This window comes from Salvelinus namaycush, chromosome 15, assembly GCF_016432855.1.
Source record: "Salvelinus namaycush isolate Seneca chromosome 15, SaNama_1.0, whole genome shotgun sequence".
Taxonomy (NCBI): domain Eukaryota; kingdom Metazoa; phylum Chordata; class Actinopteri; order Salmoniformes; family Salmonidae; genus Salvelinus; species Salvelinus namaycush.
The window spans coordinates 41882341-41908814 of NC_052321.1; the positions used below are offsets into that span (position 1 = coordinate 41882341).

The following is a 26474-nucleotide window of genomic DNA, read 5'->3' on the forward strand; positions in this document are numbered from 1 at the left end:
TTTCCAAGCTGTTTAAAGGCACAGTCAATTTAGTGTATGTAAACTTCTGACCCACTGGAATTGTGATACAGTGAATTACAAGTGAAATAATCTGTCTGCAAACTATTGTTGGAAAAATGACTTGTGTCATGCACAAAGTAGATGTCCTAACCGACTTGCCAAAACTATAGTTTGTTAACAAGAAATTTGTGGAGTGGTTGAAAAACGAGTTAATGACTCCAACCTAAGTGTATGTAAACTTCCGACTTCAACTGTATATGGGCTAAACGTATCCTTATTTTAGTATTAATGTCAGAGGTTGAGGCAGTCTTTGCGAGGTTTACACAGCTAAGCTTTAACTGGCGTGTATCTCAGTCGTTGTGCTCTATGTTTAGCTTATCATGCTCCAGTGTTGAAGTAGCAGTCCCCTAGAAATGTAAAAACATCTGATCTCACCACAGATAATTCCTCCGAGACTCCCGTCACGCGCGCACACACACACACACACACACACACACACACACACACACACACACACACACACACACACTATCCTTGTGGGGACCAAACGATTGATTCCCATTCAAAACCCTATTTTCCCTAACCCCTATCCTTAAACCTAACCCCTAACTCCTAAACCTAACCCCTAACTCTTAACCCTAATTGTAACCCTAAACATAAATCCTAAGCCTAAACTAGCCTTTTTCCTTGTGGGGACTGTCAAAATGTCCCCACCAATACCTTGTTTTACGATCCTTGTGAGGTCCCATCAAGGATAGTAAAACCAAAATACACAGGCACACACAGTCCGTAGCCCCCTCTGATGAGCTCAGTATATGGCAATTTCGGGGCCAGTTAGGTTCAGGGCTTTTTCCTGAAAACCCTCTGATGACCTTGCCTGATAATGTTCAAGGTCTTATTGTTCAGTAGGATTGCATGCTGTGAAGAGAAATGTCTGAGTTGAATTGGTATCGTGCAATGACTCTCACAAGGTTGACAAAATAAGGGTCCTCCCTCCTCTACCCCCTCTCCCCTCTCTCCCCGACCCCCTACAGTCTGTGTGTGTGTGTGTGTTTGTAGTCTATAGAGCTAACAGAGTGTGTTTTTGGTCTATAGAGCTAACAGTGAGTGAGTGAGTGAGTGAGTGAGTGAGTGAGTGAGTGAGTGAGTGAGTGAGTGAGTGAGTGAGTGAGTGAGTGAGTGAGTGAGTGAGTGAGTGAGTGAGTGAGTGAGTGAGTGAGTGAGTGAGTGAGTGAGTGAGTGAGTGAGTGAGTGAGTGAGTGAGCAGTGAGTGAGTGAGTGAGTGAGTGAGCAGTGAGTGTGTGTGCGTTTGTTTGTGGTCTATAGAGCTAACAGAGTGTGTGTGTTCGTGGTCTATAGAGCTAACAGAGTGTGTGTGCTTGTGGTCTATAGAGCTAACAGAGAGTGTGTGTGTGTTCGTGGTCTATAGAGCTAACAGAGTGTGTGTGTTCGTGGTCTATAGAGCTAACAGAGTGTGTGTGCTTGTGGTCTATAGAGCTAACAGAGAGTGTGTGCTTGTGGTCTATAGAGCTAACAGAGAGTGTGTGTGTGTTCGTGGTCTATAGAGCTAACAGAGTGTGTGTGTTCGTGGTCTATAGAGCTAACAGAGTGTGTGTGCTTGTGGTCTATAGAGCTAACAGAGAGTGTGTGTGTGTGCTAGCCTACGTTGCAAGATGTGTCTTGCCTGAACCTGTGCATGGCAGCATCTCTAAGTTGAGTTGTTGCGTTTGTGTAAGTACTAGAGCTAGCAATTGTGATTGGGGAGGCTCAGAGTTACCTCTCAAAAGGAGGGCAGTGCAAACTCTCTCTTACACAACCACACGCACACACAGGATTTTCCAGTGGCCCCCTTTAACCCCATACTGACACAGCTGATCCGTAAGAAGGAGTAACCATGGCAACCTTTTTGTCCCCTAGATGCAAGAGCTGGAGCAGAGGGTTACAGAGTCTGACCAACGGGCTGAGAGTGCTGAGAAACAGGTACGGCAGAGTTTCAAAACCACAGCTTCAGCTACTTCAAGCTACCGGAGAAGCTTCAGTCGCCTCAAGTAGCTGCAGCACAGTGTGCCAAGAGTCAGGCTCATCGCCACTACAAAAGTCACTTTCTTTCTCTGTCTTTGTCTCTCTCTCGTTCCTCTCATTTCTGCACTATGCTCTGTATAACCATCGAGGCTCGTCTTTTTTGTCTCCTCTACTGAGAGTCAGAGAAAGAGCCCGTTTATTCCCGTCTATCTTGTGAGTCTGTGCGCACGTAATCATACTGTTGTTAACGGTCTATTACAGGTCCATGTCATGGAAGAGAAGCTGAAATCTGCAAACATACAACCCAGCGAATCAGAGAACTCGTTGTACAGAAGGTACCAGGAGCTGACCAATCAGGTGCAGGAGAAAGATGCTGTGATAAAGAGATTAGAGGTGCAGCTGGAAAAACAGGTAGGGAAGTTATAGGGTGAGTCACAAATGGTTTCCTATCCCTGATATAGTGCACTACTTTTGAGAAGAGCTCTATGGGCCCTGGTCCAAAGCAGTGCACTATATAGAGAATATGGTGCCATTTGAGAAGCAACATACATGTTCATTGATGTTCATAATGATGTGGGTTTTGATAAACCCCTGACTAACCCTAAAACCCTGTTTTCTTGGCCTATAGATCTTAGTCAGAGCCCAGGAGGCGAAGACCATTGAGGAGAAGGCTGCTAAAATCAAAGACTGGGTTACATTTAAGCTACGAGAGGTAAGCTCAAATACAGTATGCAGTATTGTTGTCACGACACTAGTATGTATCACAATACTATGAAGTAAGGAAGAAAAGGAAAGAAAACATGAATTGGACTTCATTTCTTGAGGAAAATAGTCCTAATGTTGGAAAAAACAGCCTTATGTTGTCACCCAGTGTCACATTTGTTTACTTTGCAAGCTACAGATTGTAGGACATCTTTTCGAGCCAGTTTGCTACAGAAGGAAAATTATCCTCCAGCAACAGGACATTTTAATTATTATGTGGATTATAATACAGATCTTTTTTTTTTTAAGGACCATAGGAGTTTAGTCTGCTTTGTATTTTTTCTTTTTGACAAGGAAACGTAGTATCACAATACTGGCATCATGTACAGTACATATAAATCCTATATGGACCAGCCAGGTCAAAGATTTCTTTGCATTATTTAACCTCTCTTGGGTATGTGGGACGTTAGCGTCCCACCTCTTCAACAGCCAGTCAAACTGCTGGGCACCAAATTCAAATACAGAAATACTCATTATAAAAATTCAGAAAACAAAACATATTTTACATAGGTTTAAAGATGAACTTCTTGTGAATCCAACCACGGTGTCAGATTTAAAAAATGCTTTACGGCGAAAGCATACCTTACGATTATTTGAGAACATAGCCCACTAGACAATTCATTACAAACAGTTACTAGCCAAGTAGAACAGAGTCAGAGTCAGAAATAGAGATAAAATTAATTCCTTTGATGATCTTCATATGGTTGCACTCAGCAGACATTCATTTACTCAATAAATGTTTCTTTTGTTCGATAAAGTCTCTTTATATACAAAAACCTCCGTTTTGTTTGCCTGTTTTCTTCAGTAATCCACAGGCTCCGCTCAAACGCAATCAAAACAGGAAGACAAAAAAATCCAAATTGTATCCGTAAAGTTCATAGAAACATGTCAAACGATGTTTATATTCAATCCTCAGGTTGTTTTTAGCCTAAATAATCGATAATATTTCAACCGGACAATAACGTCGTCAATTTAAAAGGTAAACAAGAATTGCTATCTCTCTGTCGCGCGCGTGTCAAAGCTCTGCGACACTTTAGGATCCAGTCATTCCGAATGCTCTTATTCCATAATTTTTCAGAATACAAGCCTGAAACAATTTCTAAAGACTGTTGACATCTAGCGGAAGGCATAGGAACTGCAATTTGAGTCCTAAGTCAATGTATACTGTAATGGCATTGAATAGAAAACTACAAACCCCCCCCAAAAAAACTACTTCCTGAATGGATTTTCCTCAGGTTTTCGCCTGCCAAATCAGTTCTGTTATACTCACAGACACTATTTTAACAGTTTTGGAAACTTTAGAGTGTTTTCTATCCAAATCTACCAGTTATATGCATATCATATCTTCTGGGCCCAAGAAGCAGGCAGTTTAATTTGGGCATGCATTTCATCCAAAATTCCGAATGCTGCCCCCTACCCTAGTGAAGTTAAACTGGAAAACAAACAGAGGTCATGATCAGTTGATAAAGACATGAGAACATGAGAACAATTAACTCAAAACTTCTACTCATTGTTATCTGCTTTCTGTACGGTTTTTCAGATGGAGATTGAGAACCAGAAACTGAAGATGTCCAACTTGAAGCAGGCAGAACAGATTATGATGCTGCAGGACAAACTCCAAGGTGATCCCCCTTCCACCACAACTGTACAAAACTCCTGGGAACTTTAGTTCATCTACCCAGAATACTCTCTGAGAGTGCCACACTCGGTTTTAATAGACAGACACCCTCGCCCAGAGGCCTTGGATGCTTGCCAGCTGCTAATCAACTGTTTTCACCGCGATAACAATTACAAAGATCTGTCCGAGTGGGAGTATGTAGATTATTAAGAGAAGGGGGCCCAGCACAGAGCCCTGGAGCACACCCTATATTACTTTGATAGTATCAGGGCCTAGTCACCTTAGTGGAAGACTGCGGTTGGCCTATGTTCTACAGAGCATGTTGTGATATTGCCAAAAGCTGCAGTTGTGTCTCTAGATTGACTATATTTTCCCCTCTTGTTCAATAGCTATCTTGGAGAACCCTTCATCTCCTGGACCACCCACCTCTCCTTTCACAGACACCCACCAGGTACCCTGCAGCCCCTTACACACCCCAAGCTGTCCAGGGACCCCGCCTGTCCAGGAGGAGATAGGCTGGGGAAGACAGACAGGCATAGGGGACAGGTCAGAGCAGCCCTGTAAACGGAGTGGTGACCGAGGGGACAGAGGAGACACAACAGGCCACGGCACAGTGACAGTAACCCTGTCAAACACTCCCTGTCTGGGCAGCAGGGGCAGGGAGACTGGGGCTGGACCTGGTAGTCCTGTTCTGACCACTGGAGGTCAAGACCAACCACTAGGTGGTGCTACTCCCAGAGACCACTCCTCGGACGAGCTCAGCAGCAAGTTCCGCTCCCAACGTCTCCGCTCCTCCTCCTCTTCCTCCTCCTCCTCTTCCTCCACCTATGAAACAACCCACGGGGGTCGCAGTATCTCTGACACCCCTACGCCTACCTCCACCCCTAAAAGCCCTCTCCTCTGCCGTTCTCCGTCTAACTCCCACCCCTTCCAGACCACCGCCCAGACCCTGGCTCTACCCTCCCATACTGGGACCAGCATGACCTTACCCAAGGTGTGATAAGTTCTACATTCCTAACTAGTGGCCCTAATCACCTCTCATTACAGTGCTCTTTCCCTTGCTTGTATCTGTGTCGTACATTTCTTGTAACTCAGGGATTCTTGGAAAACGGAACAATCTGTACTTTTTTCCACACATTGTTTCTTAATATTAGCAACATTTGAAATAATGTATATATTTTGATAGACCAAAGTATCAGCTATCACACAATGTAAAGGAACAGCCTCCTAATTCTCCGTCAGACACCGTAAAAGGCATTTCATTTAACATTTACATGGGCCTTGATTGTTTAATTCTAACATTATATGTAATACAAATAAGTCTAACTTAATATGTAATACAAATCTCTGAACATATTTTTGTTTTGTTTAGTAGCGCTATACACTGAGTGTCCAAAACATTAGGAACACCTCTTTCCATGACATAGACTGACCAGGTGAATCCAGGTGAAAGCTACGATCCCTTATTGATGTCACTTGTTAAATCGACTTCAATCAGTGTAGATAAAGGGGAGGAGACAGGTTATTAAAGAAGGATGCTTAAGCCTTGAGACAATTGAGACATGGATTGTGTATGTGTGCCATTGAGAGGGTGAATGGGCAAGACAAAAGACTTAAGTGCCTTTGAACGAGATATGGTAGTAGGTGCCAGGCACACCGGTTTGAGTGTGTCAATAACTGCAATGCTGCTGGGGTTTTTCACGCTCTACAGTTTTCCATGTGTATCAAGAATGGTCCTCCACCCAAAGGACATCCAGCCAACTTGACACAACTGTGGAAAGCATTGGAGTAAAAATGGAACAACATCCCCGTGGAAGGGTTTCGACATCTTGTAAAGTCCATGCCCTGACAAATTGAGGCTGTTCTGGGGGCGCAACTCAATATTAAGAAGGTGTTCCTAATGTTTTGTACACTCAGTATATAATGCTCCAGGGCTAATTTCATTAGTATTTTGGCATGTTTTTCTAGATTCAGAACTTGAATCAAAATTTATAAGGCAAACATTATGCCTTAGATCAAGCACAGCAAATACTTCAATAGTTTAAGCAGATGTTGCAGAACACTGATACAAATTATCTTACGGGAGTTAGCCATCAGTGAGTTGACAACAAATACTCAAAACAGACACATTTTAGCCTCTAAATGTAAAATATTAAAATAAGCATTTGTAAAAATCCCCAGTTAAACCGAACCATTCTATCAGATCTTTCAGCAATCTGACAGAATTGAAGTTAAACAAAATTCTGACCGAGTTTTTATTTTACAGAGTTGACAGAAATGTCATGTTTTTTCTTCATTCATGTAGCATACAAAGTATCAATGTAGATTTGTCCTCGGTGGCTTTATGACTAAAACCTAATTCAAATCAACATATTTGAACCAAAATTGTATTTTATCTTAATCTATCAGGGAGCTGGAGTTGGCAGTTTATGCTTGTAACCATGGTGATTTAAATATTTGTTTTGTATGAAGAGAACTTTACAGACCTTGAGTGATCTTGTTGCACTACATGTAGTGAGGGCATGAACAAGGGGTCCTTATGGTGGAGCTAACCCTGCTCATTCCTGATTCATTTAGGATTTTAGACAAATCTGAAGACAAGAATATTCCTTAAAGTTAGAGAGGGCTATTGCAATAAACTACATAAGACCTTTTTCAGTTCATATTAATTCATGGCAGTTTATAGAATTTTAAACACTTTTTTTGGAGAATTGGGATCCTTTGCTTCGGACAAGGGCATTTCCAGGCATAGAGCCGACATGGAAATGAATACTATCGAAAATATTTCGAAAATTCTAAAAACAAATCTTTCCCCTTATAGAATTGCCCTAAATGTAGTTTTTAAGCTCAAATAATGTAACAAAATCTTCTTTAACTATAAAAATATAGCTCCCATGCCGGACAAGGATTGTCCCAACTTTCAAGAATCCCTGCACTGTTTGACTGTGCCTATGTGTGATGGCCGTTCTGGGATGTAATCAGTTAATAAACTTAGTTGAACTTGCACCGCATCAATCAATCGATTAAATTCCAATCAATCATGTCATCTTTATTTGTGAACTAACAGGTGCGGACGCCCCTGACCCCCCGCGATAGCATCCAGCTGGTGAAGAAACACTACAGCCAGCCCCAGCCTGGAGGTCTGGACCGGCTGCACCACCTCAATGTCCCCATAAACATGATTGCCTCCAGCACCCAGGTAAAGGGAGGGAGCATGCTCAAATCTATCCTGTTGTACAAAAACAGTGAGAGAGTGCCTGAAGTCAACAGTCTGTCACGTAACGACGAAAAAAAGAGGCCCTGACTTCACTCACTTGATGTAGTTTCAATTATAGCATTTGTTTGTTTTATTTTCATCTTCTGCACCCTGTAGAGCCCTGTGTCCCCTTCCAACTGCAATCATGTCCTGGAAGAGACAGATATAGATGACGGGCTGCCTGACGGTATGGAGGGGGTGGTGGAGGGGCCCGGGGCCAAAGGTCCTCCCAAGGAACAAGTGTTTGTTAGGTTGGCTGAGGATCTGGAACTGCTGGACCCGGATGTCCTGAAACCCCCCACCCCTCCTCTGCACCGGTTCCCCTCCTGGGTAAGATCGGTGTTGAGGGTAACGCATTCCAAAAGGAATGCGTTACTTCATCAAATTACTTTTATGAGTAACAGAGTAAAGTAACATGTTACTTTTTCAAGTTGGGTAATATTATTACAGTCGCTTGGTGTTTCCATGATCCGATCTCGACTTGTTTCCTCATTTAGTTCCCGAGCGAGCTGAGAAAGGCTGTTTGGAGAAATGTCATGACAGGTGCTGTCCATATAAATGTATAGAGGACGCACCGCTGATTGCCATGGATCGCTTCTGTGATAGCAGGGCTTTCCCGTCTAGTGTCAAGTGTGTGGTCTCTAACCAGAACTAGTGGCTCGAGATAAATATTTTGAATGAAAAGATAGGAAATCGGTCCAGATGTTTGGCTTACAGTATATTTGGCTTATTAAACAGCCCATATATATATATATATATATATATATATATATATATATATATATATATATATATATATATATATATATATATATATATATAAAAGGAGAAGCTAGTGATCAAACCTGAGTTAGTAAGTAGCCTATCTTTTTTTCATGAAAGTAACACAAACTAATATGACATGTTACTTTCCACACAAAGTAATATTGTAAAGTAATGCGTTACTTTTGTTAAATGTAACGAGTAATATGTAATATAGAAATACTGTATTTATAAGTGTTTTTTGCAGTTGTCTCATATCTGTGTATGTGTGTGCTCCTGTAGAGTGGCTGGGGGCAGCCAAAGTATTGTTATACAGATGAGGTCAAATATATTGACACCCTGGCACCATGTCTTCTAAAATAAGTTGGAATTGAAAAAACGTTCATTGTTAATATGTGTATTTGTTTAATTTACACGTGCACAGGACCCCCCCAAAAAAATTATTGTAAACTTAAGTTGAGATTTTTCACTTCAAAGTTCAAAATAAATGACTTAATAATTTATCATTCAAATGAATTTGGTTAGAGGTAAGTGATTCTTGTTAACTGCTAATCTATCTCACCTGTGGTAAGTTTCAGGGTAAAAATAGCCATCCAACCCGTTTTATATAAGAGAGAGAGAGCGAGAGCTCTATTGCCAATATATTTGACCACATCTGTGAAACACAAACACACACTTATGCTTGCACATTGATCTGTGTGCTCTACAGGAGAGCCGTATCTATGCTGTAGCCAAGTCAGGGATGAGAGTATCAGAGGCGACTGCAGGAGCCAGAGGTCCTGGACGAGGTGAGTTACCCTGCTCATGTTGGAAAAGACTCTCTGTATCTGTAGGGGGGTTACAGTATGGGATCTGTCAGTACTCGTTTTTGATGTAACATCCTCTCAGCAGACAGGGCTAAGTAACACCTGTGCAGGTGCGATCTGGGAAGCTTTTATGAGCTCTTTAAAGAGGTGTGTAAGGACGGAAACCTTGTTTTTTTTTAATCAGCTGTGATGAAACAATAGGACTTAAGACACACAGCTATAATTATCACCTTGCGTTCTCTCTGGATCACATACATCTCATGTTTTCTGCAGGATCCAGCTTGCCGCAGTACCCCTCCACAGGACCATTCACTCACCTGATTTACAAGAATATCAGTGTGCCCGTGTATACCACACTCAAAGGGGTAAGTACCATCCTCTGCAGTAGCTCGAATTGTGACAAATTGACAATGACATATCAACTTCCTACGGACTGTGGTATGTGCTGAGGAATATCTAAACGTCTCTCCTTGTGTGTGTCTGCAGAAAGCCACTCAGATCAGCAGTGTGCCCCTGCATGATGACGACTCTGGTTCGGAGGACGACAGTGGCTCTCTGGCCAGCCTCAGGACCTCCACCCTGGGCCCAGACAGGAAGGGAAGCACCCCTGGGAGCCCTCGCGCCGTCAAGAGGGGTGAGCATTGCTACATCAGCGTTGTTATCCTTCATAGTTAGCTGACACTGATTTAGTCTGCTCTCCAGTGCTTATTTTAATGTAAACGGTCTTCCAACTAGGAATAACTATAGGTTGTTGGTCCCTGACACAAGAAGGAACATATACGACATGACCAAAAGTATGTTGAAACCTGCTCGTCAAACATCTCATTCCATAATCATGGGCATTAATATGGAGTTGGTCCCCCCTTTGCTGCTATAACAGCCCACTATTCTTGGAAGGCTTTCCACTAGATGTTGGAACATTGCTGCGGGGACTTGCTGAAACAGAAAAGGGCCTTTCCCAAACTGTTGCCACAAAGTTGGAAGCAAAGAATCGTCTAGAATGTCATTGTATGCTGTAGCGTTAAGATTTCCCTTCACTGGAACTAAGGGGCCTACCCCAAACCATGAAAAACTGCCCCAGACCATTATTCCTCATCCACCAAACTTTACAGTTAGCACTATGTATTGGGGCAGGTAGCGTTCTCCTGGCATCCGCCGAACCCAGATTCGTCAGTCGGACTTCCTGATGGTGAAACGTGATTCATCACTCCAGAGAACACATTTCCACTGCTCCAGAGTCTAATGGCGGTGACCATTACACCACTCCAGCCGACGCTTGGCATTGCGGATGGTGATCTTAGGCTTGTGTGTGGCTGCTCGGCCATGGAAACCCATTTCATGAAGCTCCCGACAAAACAGTTCTTGTGCTGACGTTGCTTCCAGAGGCAGTTTCGAACTCGGTAGTGAGTGTTTCAACCGAGGACGCGCTACGCGCTTCTGCACTCGGTGGTCCTGTTCTGTGCGCTTGTGTGGCCTACCACTTCACGGCTGAGCCGTTGTTGCTCCTAGATGTTTCCACTTCACAATAACAGCACTTACAGTTGACGGGGGCAGCACCAGCAGGGCAGAAATTTGACGAACTGACTTGTTGGAAAGGTGGCATCATATGACGGTGCCATGTTAAAAAGTCACTGAGCTCTTCTATGGAGATAGCATGGCGGTGTGCTCAATTTTATACACCTGATAGCAACAGGTGTGGCTGAAATAGCCGCATCCACTAATTTGAAGGGGTGTCCACATACTTTTTTATATATAGGGTAGTTACATCAGTGTTTTTCAACTTTTTCGTACTGTATCAGGGACCAACAAGCTATGGTTCTTCTCTATGGACGCCTGCTTACATGTAAACTAATAATAAGCTAGTACTTACATGTAAACTAGTACTAAATGAGTGCTAGGCTAGCTAACCATCTAAGGGACCACACAGCAACATCCGGAGGACCAGTTGAGAGACACTGGTCTGGTGTATGACAATAAGTCCGTCAGCTGTCGGCCATCTGAGTCACCTGTCTGTCAATTTGTTGACCTCTGACCGTTGATTTCTCCAGGTGTGTCCATGTCGTCCATCAGCTCTGAGAGTGACTACGCCATCCCACCTGATGCCTACTCCCTGGACTCTGACTACTCTGAGCCGGAACACAAAGTCCAGAGAACATCCTCATACTCCTGTGAGAGCCTGCGAGAGCCCGTGAGTGACCATTTACCGTACAGTACAATGCAAAATTAAACAAAATGATACCATACCATACGATACAACAATACTGGATGTTACCATACAGGAGACGCTGGAGAAGTCAGGGTACCTGCTGAAGATGGGCAGTCAGGTGAAGGCTTGGAAAAGACGCTGGTTCATCCTGAGGAACGGAGAGATACTCTACTACAAGTCTCCTGTGAGTCGCCACACGTCATCACTATGTGCTTTACTGACGAATTAGTTCAACTGGTCACAGATCTGTTTGAGCTGTATTGCCAACTCCTATGGTCTTTCAGAGCGACGTTATAAGGAAGCCTCAGGGTCAGATGGAGCTGAACTCTTTCTGCAGGATCGTCCGTGGAGAAGGAGCACAGACATTCCAGGTGAGTGATATTGAAGAGGGACTGAAAACCAAGATTTTGGTTCTGGTTCCGAGAGCACCTCTACACACGTGCACACGCACACACCCTAACCTACCACCATTACCAAACTGGGTCAAAGAGAAAGGGCAGCATTCCTCCAGAGGGGCTTAACATCATCAGGGATAGCCTTGCAGGGAATGGAATGTTGTGTTCTAAAGCTGATTCTCATCTTTACTGATCTGGTGATCTGGTGTGTTTGTTTGTGTGTCTGTTTGTGCGTGCGTGTATGCGTGGCGTGCATCCGTGTGAAGAACGGCGCTGGAATGTATAGCGGCTGTTTTTTCGGGCTCTTGACCAGTTCTGCTACGTTGTGTGTTTTTTTTGCACTGAAATTAACTCATTTTTTACATAATGTTTCCGCCATCATTTCCTATGACCAAGAAGAGTTTCTGGACATCAGAACAGTAATCACTAACCTAGATTCGGATGGCAATTTCTACTTCAATGAGTCGGCGGCACAGGACATACCGCTCACCCCGGATCAGGTCCTAGTCCCTGACACTCGGAAGGGAAAGAGACGGCGATATATGGGTAACGTGTGGGTACCCTGATGAACGTGTGGGTACCCTGATGAACGTGTGGGTACCCTGATGAACGTGTGGGGTACCCTGATGAACGTGTGGGGTACCCTGATGAACGTGTGGGTACCCTGATGAACGTGTGGGTACCCTGATGAACGTGTGGGTACCCTGATGAACGTGTGGGTACCCTGATCAGTGTGTGGGTACCCTGATCAGTGTGTGGGTACCCTGATGAACGTGTGGGGTACCCTGATGAACGTGTGGGTACCCTGATGAACGTGTGGGGTACCCTGATGAACGTGTGGGTACCCTGATGAACGTGTGGGTACCCTGATGAACGTGTGGGGTACCCTGATGAACGTGTGGGGTACCCTGATGAACGTGTGGGGTACCCTGATGAACGTGTGGGTACCCTGATGAACGTGTGGGTACCCTGATGAACGTGTGGGGTACCCTGATGAACGTGTGGGTACCCTGATGAACGTGTGGGGTACCCTGATGAACGTGTGGGTACCCTGATGAACGTGTGGGTACCCTGATGAACGTGTGGGTACCCTGATCAGTGTGTGGGTACCCTGATGAACGTGTGGGGTACCCTGATGAACGTGTGGGGTACCCTGATGAACGTGTGGGTACCCTGATGAACGTGTGGGGTACCCTGATGAACGTGTGGGGTACCCTGATGAACGTGTGGGTACCCTGATGAACGTGTGGGGTACCCTGATGAACGTGTGGGGTACCCTGATGAACGTGTGGGGTACCCTGATGAACGTGTGGGTACCCTGATGAACGTGTGGGTACCCTGATGAACGTGTGGGTACCCTGATGAATGTGCGGGTACCCTGATGAACGTGTGGGTACCCTGATGAACGGCTGCGAGTAAGTAAAGCGCCTCTACCCTCTGTTGTGTTTCCGAATGTACAATCACTGGAGAACACACGGGAAAAGATGGACAAGCTCTATCCTATCAACGGGACCTGAAGAACTGTAATATCCTATGCTTCTCGGAAACTTAGCTGAACAAGGACATGGATCATGTTCTAGCTGGTTTTTCTATGCATCGGCAGGACAGCAGCGTTGGGTAAGCTCAAGATAGGTGGTGTGTGTCTCTTCGTTAACAACAGTTTGTGCGCAATCTCTGATATTAAGGAAGTCTCGAGGTTCTGCTCACCTGAGTTAGAATACCTCATGATAAATTGTAGACCATACTATTTACCAAGAGAGTTTTCATCTATATTTTTCGTAGCTGTCTTTACTAAGACCACACTCAACAAGCTGTATAGGGCCAAAAACGAACCACAAAATGCTCATCCAGAGGCGATGCTCCGAGAGGCCGGTGATTTTAATGCAGGAAAACTTAAATCCGTTTTACCTCATTTCTACCAGCATGTCACCAGTGCAACTAGAGGCGAAAAATACTCTAGATCACCTCTACTCCACACACAGCCATGCATACAAAGCTCTGACCATTACTCTATCCTCCTGATTCCTGCTTAAAAGGAAATCTCAAACAGGAAGCACCAGTGACGCGCTCAATACAGAAGTGATGCGGATGCTAAGCTACTGGACTGTTTCGCAAGCACAGACTGGAATATGTTCCGGGACTCATTCGATAGCATTGAGGAGTTTACCACATCAGTCACCGGTTTCATTAATAAGTGAATTGATGATGTCATCCCCACAGTGACCGTTTGTACATATCCCAACCAGAAGCCATGGATTACAGGCAACATCCGCACTGAACTAAAGGCTAGAGCTGCCGCTTTCAAGGAGCGGTACACTAACCCGCACGCTTTAAAGAAATCCCACTATGCCTTCCGATGAACCATCGAAGGCATTGTGTCAATAAAGGACTAAGATCAAAATCCTACTACACCGGCGCTGACAATCGTCAAATGTGGCTGGGCTTGCAAACTATCACGGATTACAAAGGAAAACCCGGCCGCGAGCTGCCCAGTGACGCGAGCCCACCAGACAAGCTCAATGCATTCTATGTTCGCTTCGAAGCAAGCAACACTGAACCATGCGTGACAGCACCAGCTGTTCTGGACGATTTTATAATCCCGCTTTCCGCAGCCAATGTGAGTAAGACCGTTAAACAGGTTGACATTCACAAGGCTGGATCAGGGTGCATACTCAGAGCATGCACTGACCAGCTGGCAAGCATCTTCACTGACATTTTCAACCTCTCCCTGACCCAGTCTGTAATACCAACATGTTTGAAGCAGATCATCATAGTCCCTGTGCCCAAAAACGCCAAGTTGTCTAAATGACTCTCGCCACGTAGCACTCACATCTGTAGCCATGAAGTGCTTTGAAAGGCTGGTCATGGATCACATCAATACCATCATCCCAGACACCCTAGACACACTCAAATTCACATACCGCCCCAACAGATCCACAGATGATGAACACCTATGTGAAAATGCTATTCATTGACTACAGCTCAGTGTTCAACTCCATAGTGCCCTCCAAGCTCATCACTAAGCTAAAGACCCTGGGACTGAACGTCTCCCTCTGCAACTGGATCGTGGATTTCCTGACGCGACGCCCCCAGGTGGTGAGGGTAGGTAACAGCACATTCGCCACACTGACCCTCAACACGGGGGCCCCTCAGGGGTGCATGCTTATTCCCCTCCTGTACTCCCTGTTCACCCACGACTGCATGGCCGTGCACAACTCCAACACCACCATTAAGTTTGTCAATGGCACAACGGTGGTAGGCCTGATTACCGACAACGATGAGACAGTCTATAGGGAGGAGGTCACAGACCCCTGGCAGTGTGGTGCCAGGACAACAACCTCTGCCTCAATGTCAGCAAGACAAAGGAGCTGATTGTGGACTACAAGAAAAGGAGGGCTGAGCACCTCCGGGGCTGTAGTGGAGCAGGTTGAGAGCTTCACGTTCCTCAGTGTCCACATCACTAATGATCTATCATGATCCAAACATACCAACACAGTCGTGAAGAGGGCACGACAATGCCTCTTACCCCTCAGGTGGCTGAAAAGATTTGGCATCAAAAAGTTCTATAGCTGCACCTTTGAGAGCATCTTGACTGGCTTCATCACCGCTTGGTACGGCAAATGCTCGGCATCCAACCGCAAGGCGCTACAGAGGGTAGTGCGGACGGCCCAGTACATCACTTGGGCCAAGCTCCCTGTCATCCCGGACCTCTATAACAGGTGGTGTCAGAGGAAGGCCCTAAAAAGTGTCAAAGACCCCAGCCACCCTAGTCATATAGACTATAGACACCCTAGACCCCAGCCACCCATATGTTATCTTGGAAAGCAGTACCGATGCACCAATTCTGGAACCAACAGGAACCTAAACAGCTTCAGTTTACCAAATAGCTACCCGGACTATCTGCATTGACCCTTTTTGCACTAACTTTTTTGACTCATCACATACGCTGCTGCTAATGTTTATTATCTGTCACTTTATTCCTAGTTATATGTACATATCTACCTCAATTAACTCGTACCCCTGCACGTCGACTCTGTACTGGTACCCCGTTATATATAGCCAAGTTATCATTACTAATTTTGTATTTATTATTACTTTTATTATTACGTTTTTAACTTTTTTTTATTATTTATCTATTTCCTTTCTCTCTGCATTGTTGGGAAGGGCCCGTAAGTAAGCATTTCACTGTTAATCCACACCTGTTGTTTATGAAGCATGTGACAAGTAAAATTGTGTGTGTGTGTGTGTGTGTGTGTGTGTGTGTGTGTGTGTGTGTGTGTGTGTGTGTGTGTGTGTGTGTGTGTGTGTGTGTGTGTGTGTGTGTGTGTGTGTGTGTGTGTGTGTGTGTGTGTGTGTGTGTGTGTGTGTGTGTGTGTGTGTGTGTGTGTGTGTGTGCTTGCTTGCTTGCTTGCTTAAATGTATGTGTCTACCTGTTTGCACAGGCACACTTTCACAGGCATGCTTTCACACTCAATAATGCATTTCTCTCATATTTTCTCCATCTCCTGTTCTAATCAGTTGATAACAGAGAAGAAGACGTTCTACCTGACAGCTGACTCTCCCAACATCTTAGAGGAGTGGATCAGAGTTCTACAGAACATTCTCAAGGTCCAGGCCAGCAGCCCCGTCCCAATGGAGACCACTGGAGCCAAACCCACCGTGAGGGGCTGGCTCACTAAGGTCAGGGGTCAATGCATCACTAGGCTGGAGGTTGGGCCTAAGATATGAGGGTTATGGAGATGAGAAACAGACAGCATGTTTAAGGGGATTGGCTTGAGCAAGGCGAGGTACAGAATGACTTATCTTGATCACATAATGGGTGGTTCGTTGGGATGTAAGCAGGATGATTTGTGGATCACAGATTCTGGACACAGCCTTGCTCAGGCGATCCTTTCAAACACACAGTTGTCACGGAAGCTTTTAACTTGTCTTTTTCATGGAAGGACAACCCTTATTTCAAAGGCATTACAGAACAATACAGCTATTCTCGCCCAATATAGAGACCTGTTATATCAACCATATGTATCATATTAGGACACGGGAAAGTTTAAACTAACCATTCTTTAGACTGCAAGTCAGTTTGACAGAAGGCTTTCACTTTCGGCAGATTCCTGGAAAGCTAATTTGCGTTGGGACACGGCTACGGTTAGCACCCCTTACTGGTCAGGGGATGATGGAATGTTTGAGTGATATCCCCCCTTTCACTCCATCCCCCTCTGGCTCTTTCTTGTCTCTCTCCACTGAGGTGTATCTGTCAGTATGGTTAGTACAGGGGGCGTGGCAACCTTCTAACTTCAGAGGGGTGTCTGTTACGGCTGACTGACAGATGAAACCTCCCTCTACTCTTCCTTTAAAGAGGCTTTGATCTCTACACTATGACGTTATACACCTCAGAGCTCTATAGTGATGTACTGCTGGTTCACGACCTCTCTCGCTGCATATTTGACCTTTGACCCTGACGAAGAGATGTACAGCTGGGATCATGAGTCATGATGACATGTGGCCAGAAATCCACAGACGCACATACACACCCACTCTCTAGTGCCACCTGGTGTTCAAATGAGAAATATGCGATACAGTCAGTGGTAATGAGTGTATTACCCTCATACTTTCTCCTCGCTCTCTTTTTCTCTTTCTCTAGGTGAAGCATGGTCACTCTAAGCTGGTGTGGTGTTCTCTGGTCAGCAAGGTGTTTTATTACTACAGGAACCAGGATGACAAGGTACTCCCTTCCTTTTCTCCTGCTAAACTTACCCTCATGTGTCCTCAATTGTTGCCAGTCTCTATATCAGGGGTGCTCACATTTTTGGGCTTGGTGGGACGCAGGCCGAACAATAAAGGGTAAGCAAAATATTTCTACACATTTATTCAGAAAAATAAAAAGGTAAGCAATAGCTTTTTAGGGTCTTGAATCAATAGCTTTTTTAAATGTAATCATAAAAACATTAATCAAATTGTAGCCATATATTTTGACACCTAACAACATATTCTGATTACCAGTATTAAAGATTTATTCATATTTTTACAATTATAGCATAGAAACAGCAACCAAGTTTCTATGTTCATAAAACGAAAAACAACTGTAGCTTTAAAGTTAAAGGTGTTACACATAGGATTTTGTATAATTTTTGCATTGTAATTTCAGAAAATGTCCATAATATATCTGCCGCTAATAGTGGAATGATAGTGTTTCACAGTATTACTTAACCGCCAGTGTTGTGATTCGCCTATTGATTTATCGCGCGGGAGCAGCATCTGTTGTCAAAATGGGAAACCGTTCTGACTTTGTGGCTGGGTTATCTAGTGACAATCTCCTGGTCATTTCCTGGTTGCTAAAATTCTACACTGTTCGCTCAATTTCAGTTTGTGAGAAAACAAGCACTGAATAGTGTAAGGAATCATTGTACTGTTTAAATCGCTGTGAAATATCTTTCCAATAACAAAACAAATATGTTATTACAGTTGTTTGAAGCAGTTTTGGTACACCAGCTTCAAACAGCTTTAAAAACAATATTTTTAGTTGTTGAAAATATATTTCAAAGCGGTTTAGATAATATGGCAGGTAGCCTGGCGGGTAGGAGCTCTGGGCCAGAAACCAAATGGTTGCTGGATCAAATCCCCGAGCTGACAAGATAAAAATCTGTTGTTCTGCCCCTGAGCAAAGCAGTTAACCCACTGTTCCCTGGGCGCTGATGACGTGGATGTTGATTAAGGCAGCCCCCGCACCTCTCTGATTCAGAGGTTAAATGAGGTTAAATATTCAGTGCTTGTTTTTTTCTCACATAAACTGAAATTGAGCGAAATGCTTAGAATTCTAGCAACCAGGAAATGACAGTGATTTCCACTAGATAACACAGCCACAAAGTCAGAACAGCTTTCCCATTTTGACAACAGATGCCACTCCGGCGGGAGAAATCAATAGGCGAATATGCCAGTCAATCACAACAATGGCGGCTAAGTTATACTGTGAAACACTATCATTCCACTATTACTGCAGATATATTATGGACATGTTCTGAAATGCAAAAAATTCTAAACAATCCTATGTGTAGCACCTTTAATGTCCTGCAATTCCACATATTTTCCCATGGGATGGAGTTTTGTTTTTGCACTTTTGATGCTAATTCCCTGCATTTCTACATATTTTCCCATGACTTATGCCATGTTCAAATGATACCTGAGTGAGAGTGACTAACAAAATCAATGGGGGGTCCCCTGGAGGTCAGGGACCCTGGGCACATGCCTTGGGTGCCCGGTCAGTAATTCAGACATGATTACTACAAGGCTTAGATAGCTGGCTAGACTAACTTATCTAGAAAATGTTAGCTGACATGGGCTAATTGATTGACTGTCAGTGACTGACATAACATGAGGAACACTGCTGATGCACAATCAAATGTATTTATTTTTGGGTCGGGGGCCCCATAGTGGTCCTGACGGGCCAAATCAGACATCACCCTAGTTTGGTTGGCTCTGCTCTATATCATATGTGAATATATTCCCTAAATGGGTGTGTGCGTGTCAGCTCCCCCTAGGCCAGCTGCGGATGCGCGAGGCGGCGGTGGAAGAGGTGGACAGGTCATGTGACTCGGACGAGGACTACGAGGCCAGTGGGCGTGGCTTCTTGTCGTCCCACTGTACGCTAGTGGTGCACCCCAGAGAGCAGAGCCCCACCTACCTGCTCATAGGTACCAAGCAAGAGAAGGTACAGCACTCTAAAACTACACAACCCATACACCCCCTCACCTACCTGCTCATAGGTACCAAGCAACAGAATGTGCAGCACTCTAAAACTACATTACCCACGCACCCCCTCACCTACATGCTCATAGGCGCCAAGTAAGAGAAGGTACAGTACCTATAACTCCACACTAACCCTAACCTATGGCCTCTTCCTATGGAGATAGATAAGTCCCAGTATTATGTAAATAAGTACAGTGCAACTCACAATATTTGTAAACAGGAAACTATACTCAAATGTAAATCGCAATCCACAGACAAATCAAATCAAATGTTATAATACAACAGTGTAGACCTTACCGTGCGTGACAAGTTTACTTACAAGCCCTTAACCAACAATGCAGCATTGTTTGAAAAGTAAGAAAATATTTGCTCAAAACATTTATAAAAAATAAAATTAATCAAAGTTTAAAAAGTACCACAATAAAATAACAATAACAAAGCTATATACAGGGTGTACTGGTACCGAGTCAGTGTGCGGGGGTACAGGTTAGTCAAGGTAATTGAGTTAATATGTACAGGTAGGTAGGGGTAAAGTTATTATGCATAGATAATAAACAGCGAGTAGCAGCAGAGTAGAAAAGGGGGTAACTGCAAATAGTCCGGGTAGCGATTTGATTAGCTGTTTAGCAGTCTTATGGCTTGGGCGTAGAAGCTGTTAAGGAACCTTTTGGACCTAGACTTGGCGCTCCGGTACTGCGTGCAGTAGCAGAGAGAACAGTCTATGATTAGGGTGGCTGGAGTCTGACAATTTTTTGGGCCTTCCTCTGACACCGCCTGGTATAGGGGTCCTGGATGGCAGGAAGCTTGGCCCTAGTGATGTACTGGACCGTACGAACTAACTACCCTCTATAGTGCTTTGTAGTCGGAGGCCAAGCAGTTGCCATACCAGGCAGTGATGCAACCCGTCAGGATTTTCTCGATGGTGCAGCTGTGGAACATTTTGAGGATCTGAGGACCCAAGCCAAATCTTTTCAGTCTCCTGAGGGGGAATAGGCGTTGTCGTGCCCTCTTCACGACTGTCTTGGTGTGTTTGGGTCATGATAACGTGTTAGTGATGTGGACACCAAGGAACTTAAAGCTCTCAACCTGCTCCACTACAGCACCGTCGATGAGAATGGGGGGTGCTCAGCCCTCCTTTTCTTGTAGTCCACAATCAGCTCTTTTGTCTTGCTGACATTGAGGCAGAGCTTGTTGTCCTGGCACCACACTGCCAGGTCTGTGACCTCCCTATAGGCTGTCTGATCATTGTCGGTGATCAGGCCTACCAACGTTTTGTTGTTGACAAACAATTTTTTGGGTAAATATATATATCCATATACATACACTTATGCATACATATACACATATACACATACCTATATAGATATACATACTTTTTATAGAATATACCTTTATTATTCCCCGCAAACCCTACCACCCTTCCCCCAATTGGAGTAAACTAATAAACACGTAGGCTTCTACCTTCAGTTTATACATCTTATACACATTTTACAGACACAATCTATTTTACAATAGTTATATTTTGTTTGTTTTTAATCCTCCCTCTATTTTTGATGTCCATCCAGTTTGATTTCTATTTGTAACTGTGCTATTTCACAACATTTCTGAACCTATATACATTTTACTTAATGATGGTATTGGAGTCGTTCCTGGCCATGCAGTCGTGGATGAACAGGGAATACAGGAGGGGACTGAGCACGCACCTCTGAGGGGCCCCCGTGTTGAAGACCAGCATGGCAGATGTGTTGTTACCTATCCTTACCACTTGGGGACGGCCCGCCAGGAAGTTTAGGATCCAGTTGCAGAGGGAGGTGTTTAGTCCCAGGGTCCTTAGCTTAGTGATGAGCTTTGAGGGCACTATGTTGTTGAACACTGAGCTGTAGTCAACAAATAGCATTCTCACGTAAGTGTTCCTTTTGTCCAGGTGGGAAAGGGCTGTTTGGAGTACAATAGAGATTGCATAATTTTTGGATCTGTTGGGGCGGTATGCAAATTTGAGTGAGTCTAGGGTTTCTGGGATGATGGTGTTGATGTGAGCCATGACCAGCCTTTTAAAGCACTTCATGGCTACAGACGTGAGTGCTACGGGCCACTAGTCATTCAGGCAGTTCATTTTGGCAGTTAGCTACCTCAATATTATAAACTGGGTGGTTCGAGCCCTGAATGGCTGACAACCGTGGTATAACCGACCGTATACCATGGGGATGACAAAACATTTCTTTTTACTGCTCTAATTACATTGGTAACCAGTTTATAATAGCAATAAGGCACCTTGGGGGTTTGTGGTCTATAGCCAAATACCACGACTAAGGGCTGTATCCAGAACAGCCCTTAACCATGGTATATTGGCAATATATACCACATCCCCTCCAGCCTTATTGTCTAAATATAATACACAGTCACATCTTGGCACTTACCTATCTCCATTATTTCCCATTCGTTCCTGTCCAGGACACCTGGCTGTATCATCTGGCGGTGGCAGCAGGCAGCAGTGCCAGCTTCAAGGTGGGCACAGAGTACGAGCAGTTAGTCGGGAACCTACTGGACGTAGACGGTGACCCAGGTAAGACATCTACAGTCACCAAATCAATCAGTCAGTCGGTCAGTCAGCCATCCAGTCAATCAGTCTGTATGTCTGACATCACAAAATATGACACACGAGAGGGCTACTGACTAACAACAGTTGACTAGGAATACCTTAAAAGATCTGTATCAGATGCCGAGGATCCAGATTTAGTCAGGGGCTCTTTAATGTTATTTGCAACCAGGAGGACTGACTACTGAAACCTCTTGATCCAGTCTTCAATCTGCAGACAGTGTTTATGACTGGCCTCTAGTAGGGCTGTTCCTGGTCAGCTGTTGCACCACTTGAGTTTGTAACCCAATCTGTGTGTGTGTGTGTGTGTGTGATTGTGTTCTCTCTCAGACTCTGCGTTGTGGAGGAGTGGGGTTCTATGTTTCTGTAAAGACGGCCTGCGCTCCCCTCTCACCACTCTCCCCTCTGAAGCTTTGCAGACTGAAGCCCTCAAACTCTTCAAGGTTGGTCCCTTCATCTCTCCCTCTCTCTCATCCTCTCCTTTGCTTCAACTTCCTTCACGTCCTTTCTTTGAGTCCCTTTACTTTCTCTTCCTTTGTATTTCTTCACATCCCTCTCTCGTTCTCCTCTCCCGGCTGCATTCATGTCTACTGCTCTGACTGAGGCCCCCAGCCCTTCTGTCTGTCTGTCTGTTTGAGGCATCCCTCCTTTTCTTCTCTTGCCCCCCCTACTCCATGCCCCTCTACGCTACCGTCGCTCAGAGATCAAAGCCTCACAGTAGGGGGTCTTAGAGCTCATTAGAAGTATGGAAGAGAGGTAATGGGGGTGATCATCTCATCTGATTGAATCAAACCTTTCTTCTTGTACTTGTCCTTGTTGGGCGGTAGATGGATGTAATAGAATGAGGAGGGAGTGTGACAGACAGGCAGCACGGTGAATGTGAGAAGGAGCTGGGAGAAGGGAGTGGGACAGGGACTGGGGTAATGAAGTGGATCTGGAGGAGGATGGACCTTGATTTTGATGTATCCTGTTCCTCTCTTTTCAACCCGGTCGCCCAGTCCGCCTCCCCCCTCCCCTTCTCTCTATGCTTTACTGAGCTTTCCCTCTGCCCCACATTTCGGGTGGCTTTGTCTGATTTGGTGTTCCATATATAGAGGAATGGATTAATTGAGCTCACTCGCAACCCTTTAAAGTCTCTGTTCCTGTTCAAATACTTTGAACATGCACCCTTCTCTTCTGTCCTCCCCATCTTTGAAGTATAGTCCCTGATCTGACATGACTGGGTTAGTGAAAGGCTCTTTCATTTTCACAATATTCATTTATACAGTGCCTTGATCCTGACGGTGAACATTCTCTTGTTGCCCTCCAGCCATGACATGACAGGCTTGTTTGACGGCTACATCCTGACTTGGTTTCATTAGAATAGTAATCAGTCTCCAAGTAGGAAACACCATCATGTTGCTGCATGTTTCATTACAATTTTTCTACCTGAGTTGGGTAGTCTCACAACCGTATGTATTTGCCTCCGCCTGCTGGTAGGAAGGTGGTATTACGCTGACATATCATTGCAGGTGTTTTAGATTGACATCGCAGTCTGACTGCACAGAGCCACTGATCTACAAATCAACCTTCTTAAAATACATCCAAAATAACTACTCATTATGTGCTCAAGACTACCGATTCTACCCCTTGCTTAAACTTATACCCTTAAATACATTGATTATATTGTTTCTCAACACATAAACTCAGCAGAAAAGAAACGTCCCTTTTTCAGGACCCTGTCTTTCAAAGATAAAAATCCCCAAAACGTCACAGATCTTCATTGTAAAGGGTTTAAACACTGTTTCCCATGCTTGTTCAATGAACCATAAACAATGAATGAACATGCACCTGTGGAACGGTCATCAAGACACTAACAGCTTACAGACGGTAGGCAATTAAGGTCACAGTTCTGAAAACTTAGGACACTAAAGAGGCCTTTCTACTGACTCTGAAAAACACCAAAAGAAAGGTGCCCAGGGTCCCTGCTCATCTGCATGAACGCGCCTAAGGCATGCTGCAAGGAGGCATGAGGACTGCAGATGTGTCCAGGGCAATAAATGGCAATGTCCGTACTGTGAGACGCCTACGACAGCGCTACAGGGAGACAGGACAGACAGCGGATCGTCCTCTCAGTGACAGACCACGTGTAACAACACCTGTACAGGATCGGTACATCCGAACATCACACCTGCGGGAAAGGTACAGGATGGCAACAACAACTGCTCGGGTTACACCAGGAACACACAATCCCTCCAACAGTGCTCAGACTGTCCGCAATAGGCTGAGAGAGGCTGGACTGAGGGTTTGTAGGCCTGTTGTAAGGCAGGTCCTCACCAGACATCACTGGCAACAACGTCGCCTATGAGCACAAACCCACCATCGCTGGACCAGACAGAACTGGCAAAAAGTGCTCTTCACTGGCGAGTCGCGGTTTTGTCTCACCAGGGGTGATGGTCGGATTCACGTTTATCGTCGAAGGAATGAGCATTACACCAAGGCCTGTACTCTGGAGCGGGATCGATTTGGAGGTGGAGGGTCCGTCATGGTCTGGGGCGGTGTGTCACAACATCATCGAACTGAGCTTGTTGTCATTGCAGGCAATCTCAACGCTGTGCGTTACAGGGAAGACATCCTCCTCCCTCATTTGGTACCCTTCCTGCAGTCTCATCCTGACATGACCCTCCAGCATGACAATGCCACCAGCCATACTGCTCGTTCTGTGCGTGATTTCCTGCAAGACAGGAATGTCAGTGTTCTGCCATGGCCAGCGAAGAGCCCGGATCTCAATCCCATTGAGCACGTCTGGGACCTGTTGGATCGGAGGGTGAGGGCTAGGGCCATTCCCCCCAGAAATGTCCGGAAACTAGCAGGTGCCTTGGTGAAAGAGTGGGGTAACATCTCACAGCAAGAACTGGCAAATCTGGTGCAGTCCATGAGGAGGAGATACACTGCAGTACTTAATGCAGCTGGTGGCCACACCAGATACTGACTGTTACTTTTGATTCCCCCCCCCCCCCCCCCCCCCCCTTTGTTCAGGGATACATTATTCAATGTCTGTGGAACTTGTTCAGTTTATGTCTCAGTTGTTGAACCTTGTTATGTTCGTACTAATATTTACACATGTTAAATTTGCTGAAAATAAACACAGTTGACAGTGAGAGTTTAGTGAGTTTACATGTATCACAATCATTGCAAGTAAAACCTTCTTTATCCTCTTTATCCCTCCTTTCTTCAGTCCTGTCAGCTATTCATCAACGTGCTGGTCGAGTCTCCCTCCATCGACTACCACACATCCCTTGCCCAGAATGCATTGCAGGTGTGCCTGACGCACTCCGAGCTCCAGAACGAGATGTACTGTCAGCTGATCAAGCAGACCAACCGACGCACGCCACACAACTACTCCCTCACTCAGGTATGTTAGAGACTGGTACCCCATTCCACTACTCAGCATGGCTGGCCTGGTTACACATCCACTGTGTGTCGAAAAGCACCATCTGGTAAGAAAATGTCAGAGTTAGCACAGTTTGGTTCTGGTGAGCAGATCTTCCTGTCACTTGTTAAATGTTACGCTTGGTTGCTTTAGTGTTGTATGAGTTGTTGTGAATAGTGTGTTCTCCTCTCCTCAGTGCTGGCAGCTGTTGTCTGTGTGTGTGGCTCTCTTTCTGCCTCAGCAACACTTCCTGTGGTACCTCAGACAGTATCTGCAGCGTCATGCAGACCCCAGGTACACACAGCGATGCACGAACACACACACACACACACACAAACCAATCGATTAATGATAACCCACCGTCAAAGATAATCCAACTACAGAATAGTAGGATCATTGTTGATGATCCTGTGTGTGTGTGTGTGTGTGTGTGTGTGTGTGTGTGTGTGTGTGTGTGTGTGTGTGTGTGTGTGTGTGTGTGTGTGTGTGTGTGTGTGTGTGTGTGTGTGTGTGTGTGTGTGTGTGTGTGTGTGTGTGTGTGTGTGTGTGTGTGTGTGTCTGTAGGAGTGAGGTGGGGAAGTATGCAGTGTACTGTCAGAGGTCTGTGGAGCGTACCCTACAGAACGGGGAGCGAGAGGCCAAACCGTCACGTATGGAGATCCTGTCCATCCTACTCAGGAATCCCTACCACCACTCACTACCCTTCAGCATCCCTGTCCACTTTATGAACAACACCTACCAGGTAACCCACTAAACACAGACACGCAACCAACTAGCACGCGAACAATCAAACACCTACCAAGTCGGGAAGATGGAGAGGCACACACAAAAAGTCGGCAAAGTGCAGACCAATGGTCAATAAACTATGAATAAGCACACTTTCTGTTACACCCAAT

At 45.0% G+C, this 26474-nt stretch overlaps 1 protein-coding gene across 1 annotated transcript in view; it reads left to right on the plus strand.

Annotated features, from left to right (window-relative positions):
* LOC120060086 (pleckstrin homology domain-containing family H member 1-like) overlaps nt 1–26474 on the plus strand; it is a 61253-nt gene that overhangs the window by 21980 nt on the left and 12799 nt on the right. Inside the window, exons 3-23 of the mRNA XM_039009148.1 lie at nt 1918–1980; nt 2284–2433; nt 2651–2734; nt 4325–4406; nt 4792–5396; nt 7470–7601; nt 7776–7988; nt 9130–9208; nt 9500–9591; nt 9713–9860; nt 11275–11414; nt 11506–11616; nt 11717–11803; nt 16346–16507; nt 17469–17549; nt 19353–19532; nt 22022–22133; nt 22497–22609; nt 25384–25560; nt 25775–25872; nt 26143–26320. Of these exons, the coding sequence (XP_038865076.1) occupies nt 1918–1980; nt 2284–2433; nt 2651–2734; nt 4325–4406; nt 4792–5396; nt 7470–7601; nt 7776–7988; nt 9130–9208; nt 9500–9591; nt 9713–9860; nt 11275–11414; nt 11506–11616; nt 11717–11803; nt 16346–16507; nt 17469–17549; nt 19353–19532; nt 22022–22133; nt 22497–22609; nt 25384–25560; nt 25775–25872; nt 26143–26320 (3087 nt within the window). The remainder of the gene's footprint in view (nt 1–1917; nt 1981–2283; nt 2434–2650; nt 2735–4324; nt 4407–4791; nt 5397–7469; nt 7602–7775; nt 7989–9129; nt 9209–9499; nt 9592–9712; nt 9861–11274; nt 11415–11505; nt 11617–11716; nt 11804–16345; nt 16508–17468; nt 17550–19352; nt 19533–22021; nt 22134–22496; nt 22610–25383; nt 25561–25774; nt 25873–26142; nt 26321–26474) is intronic.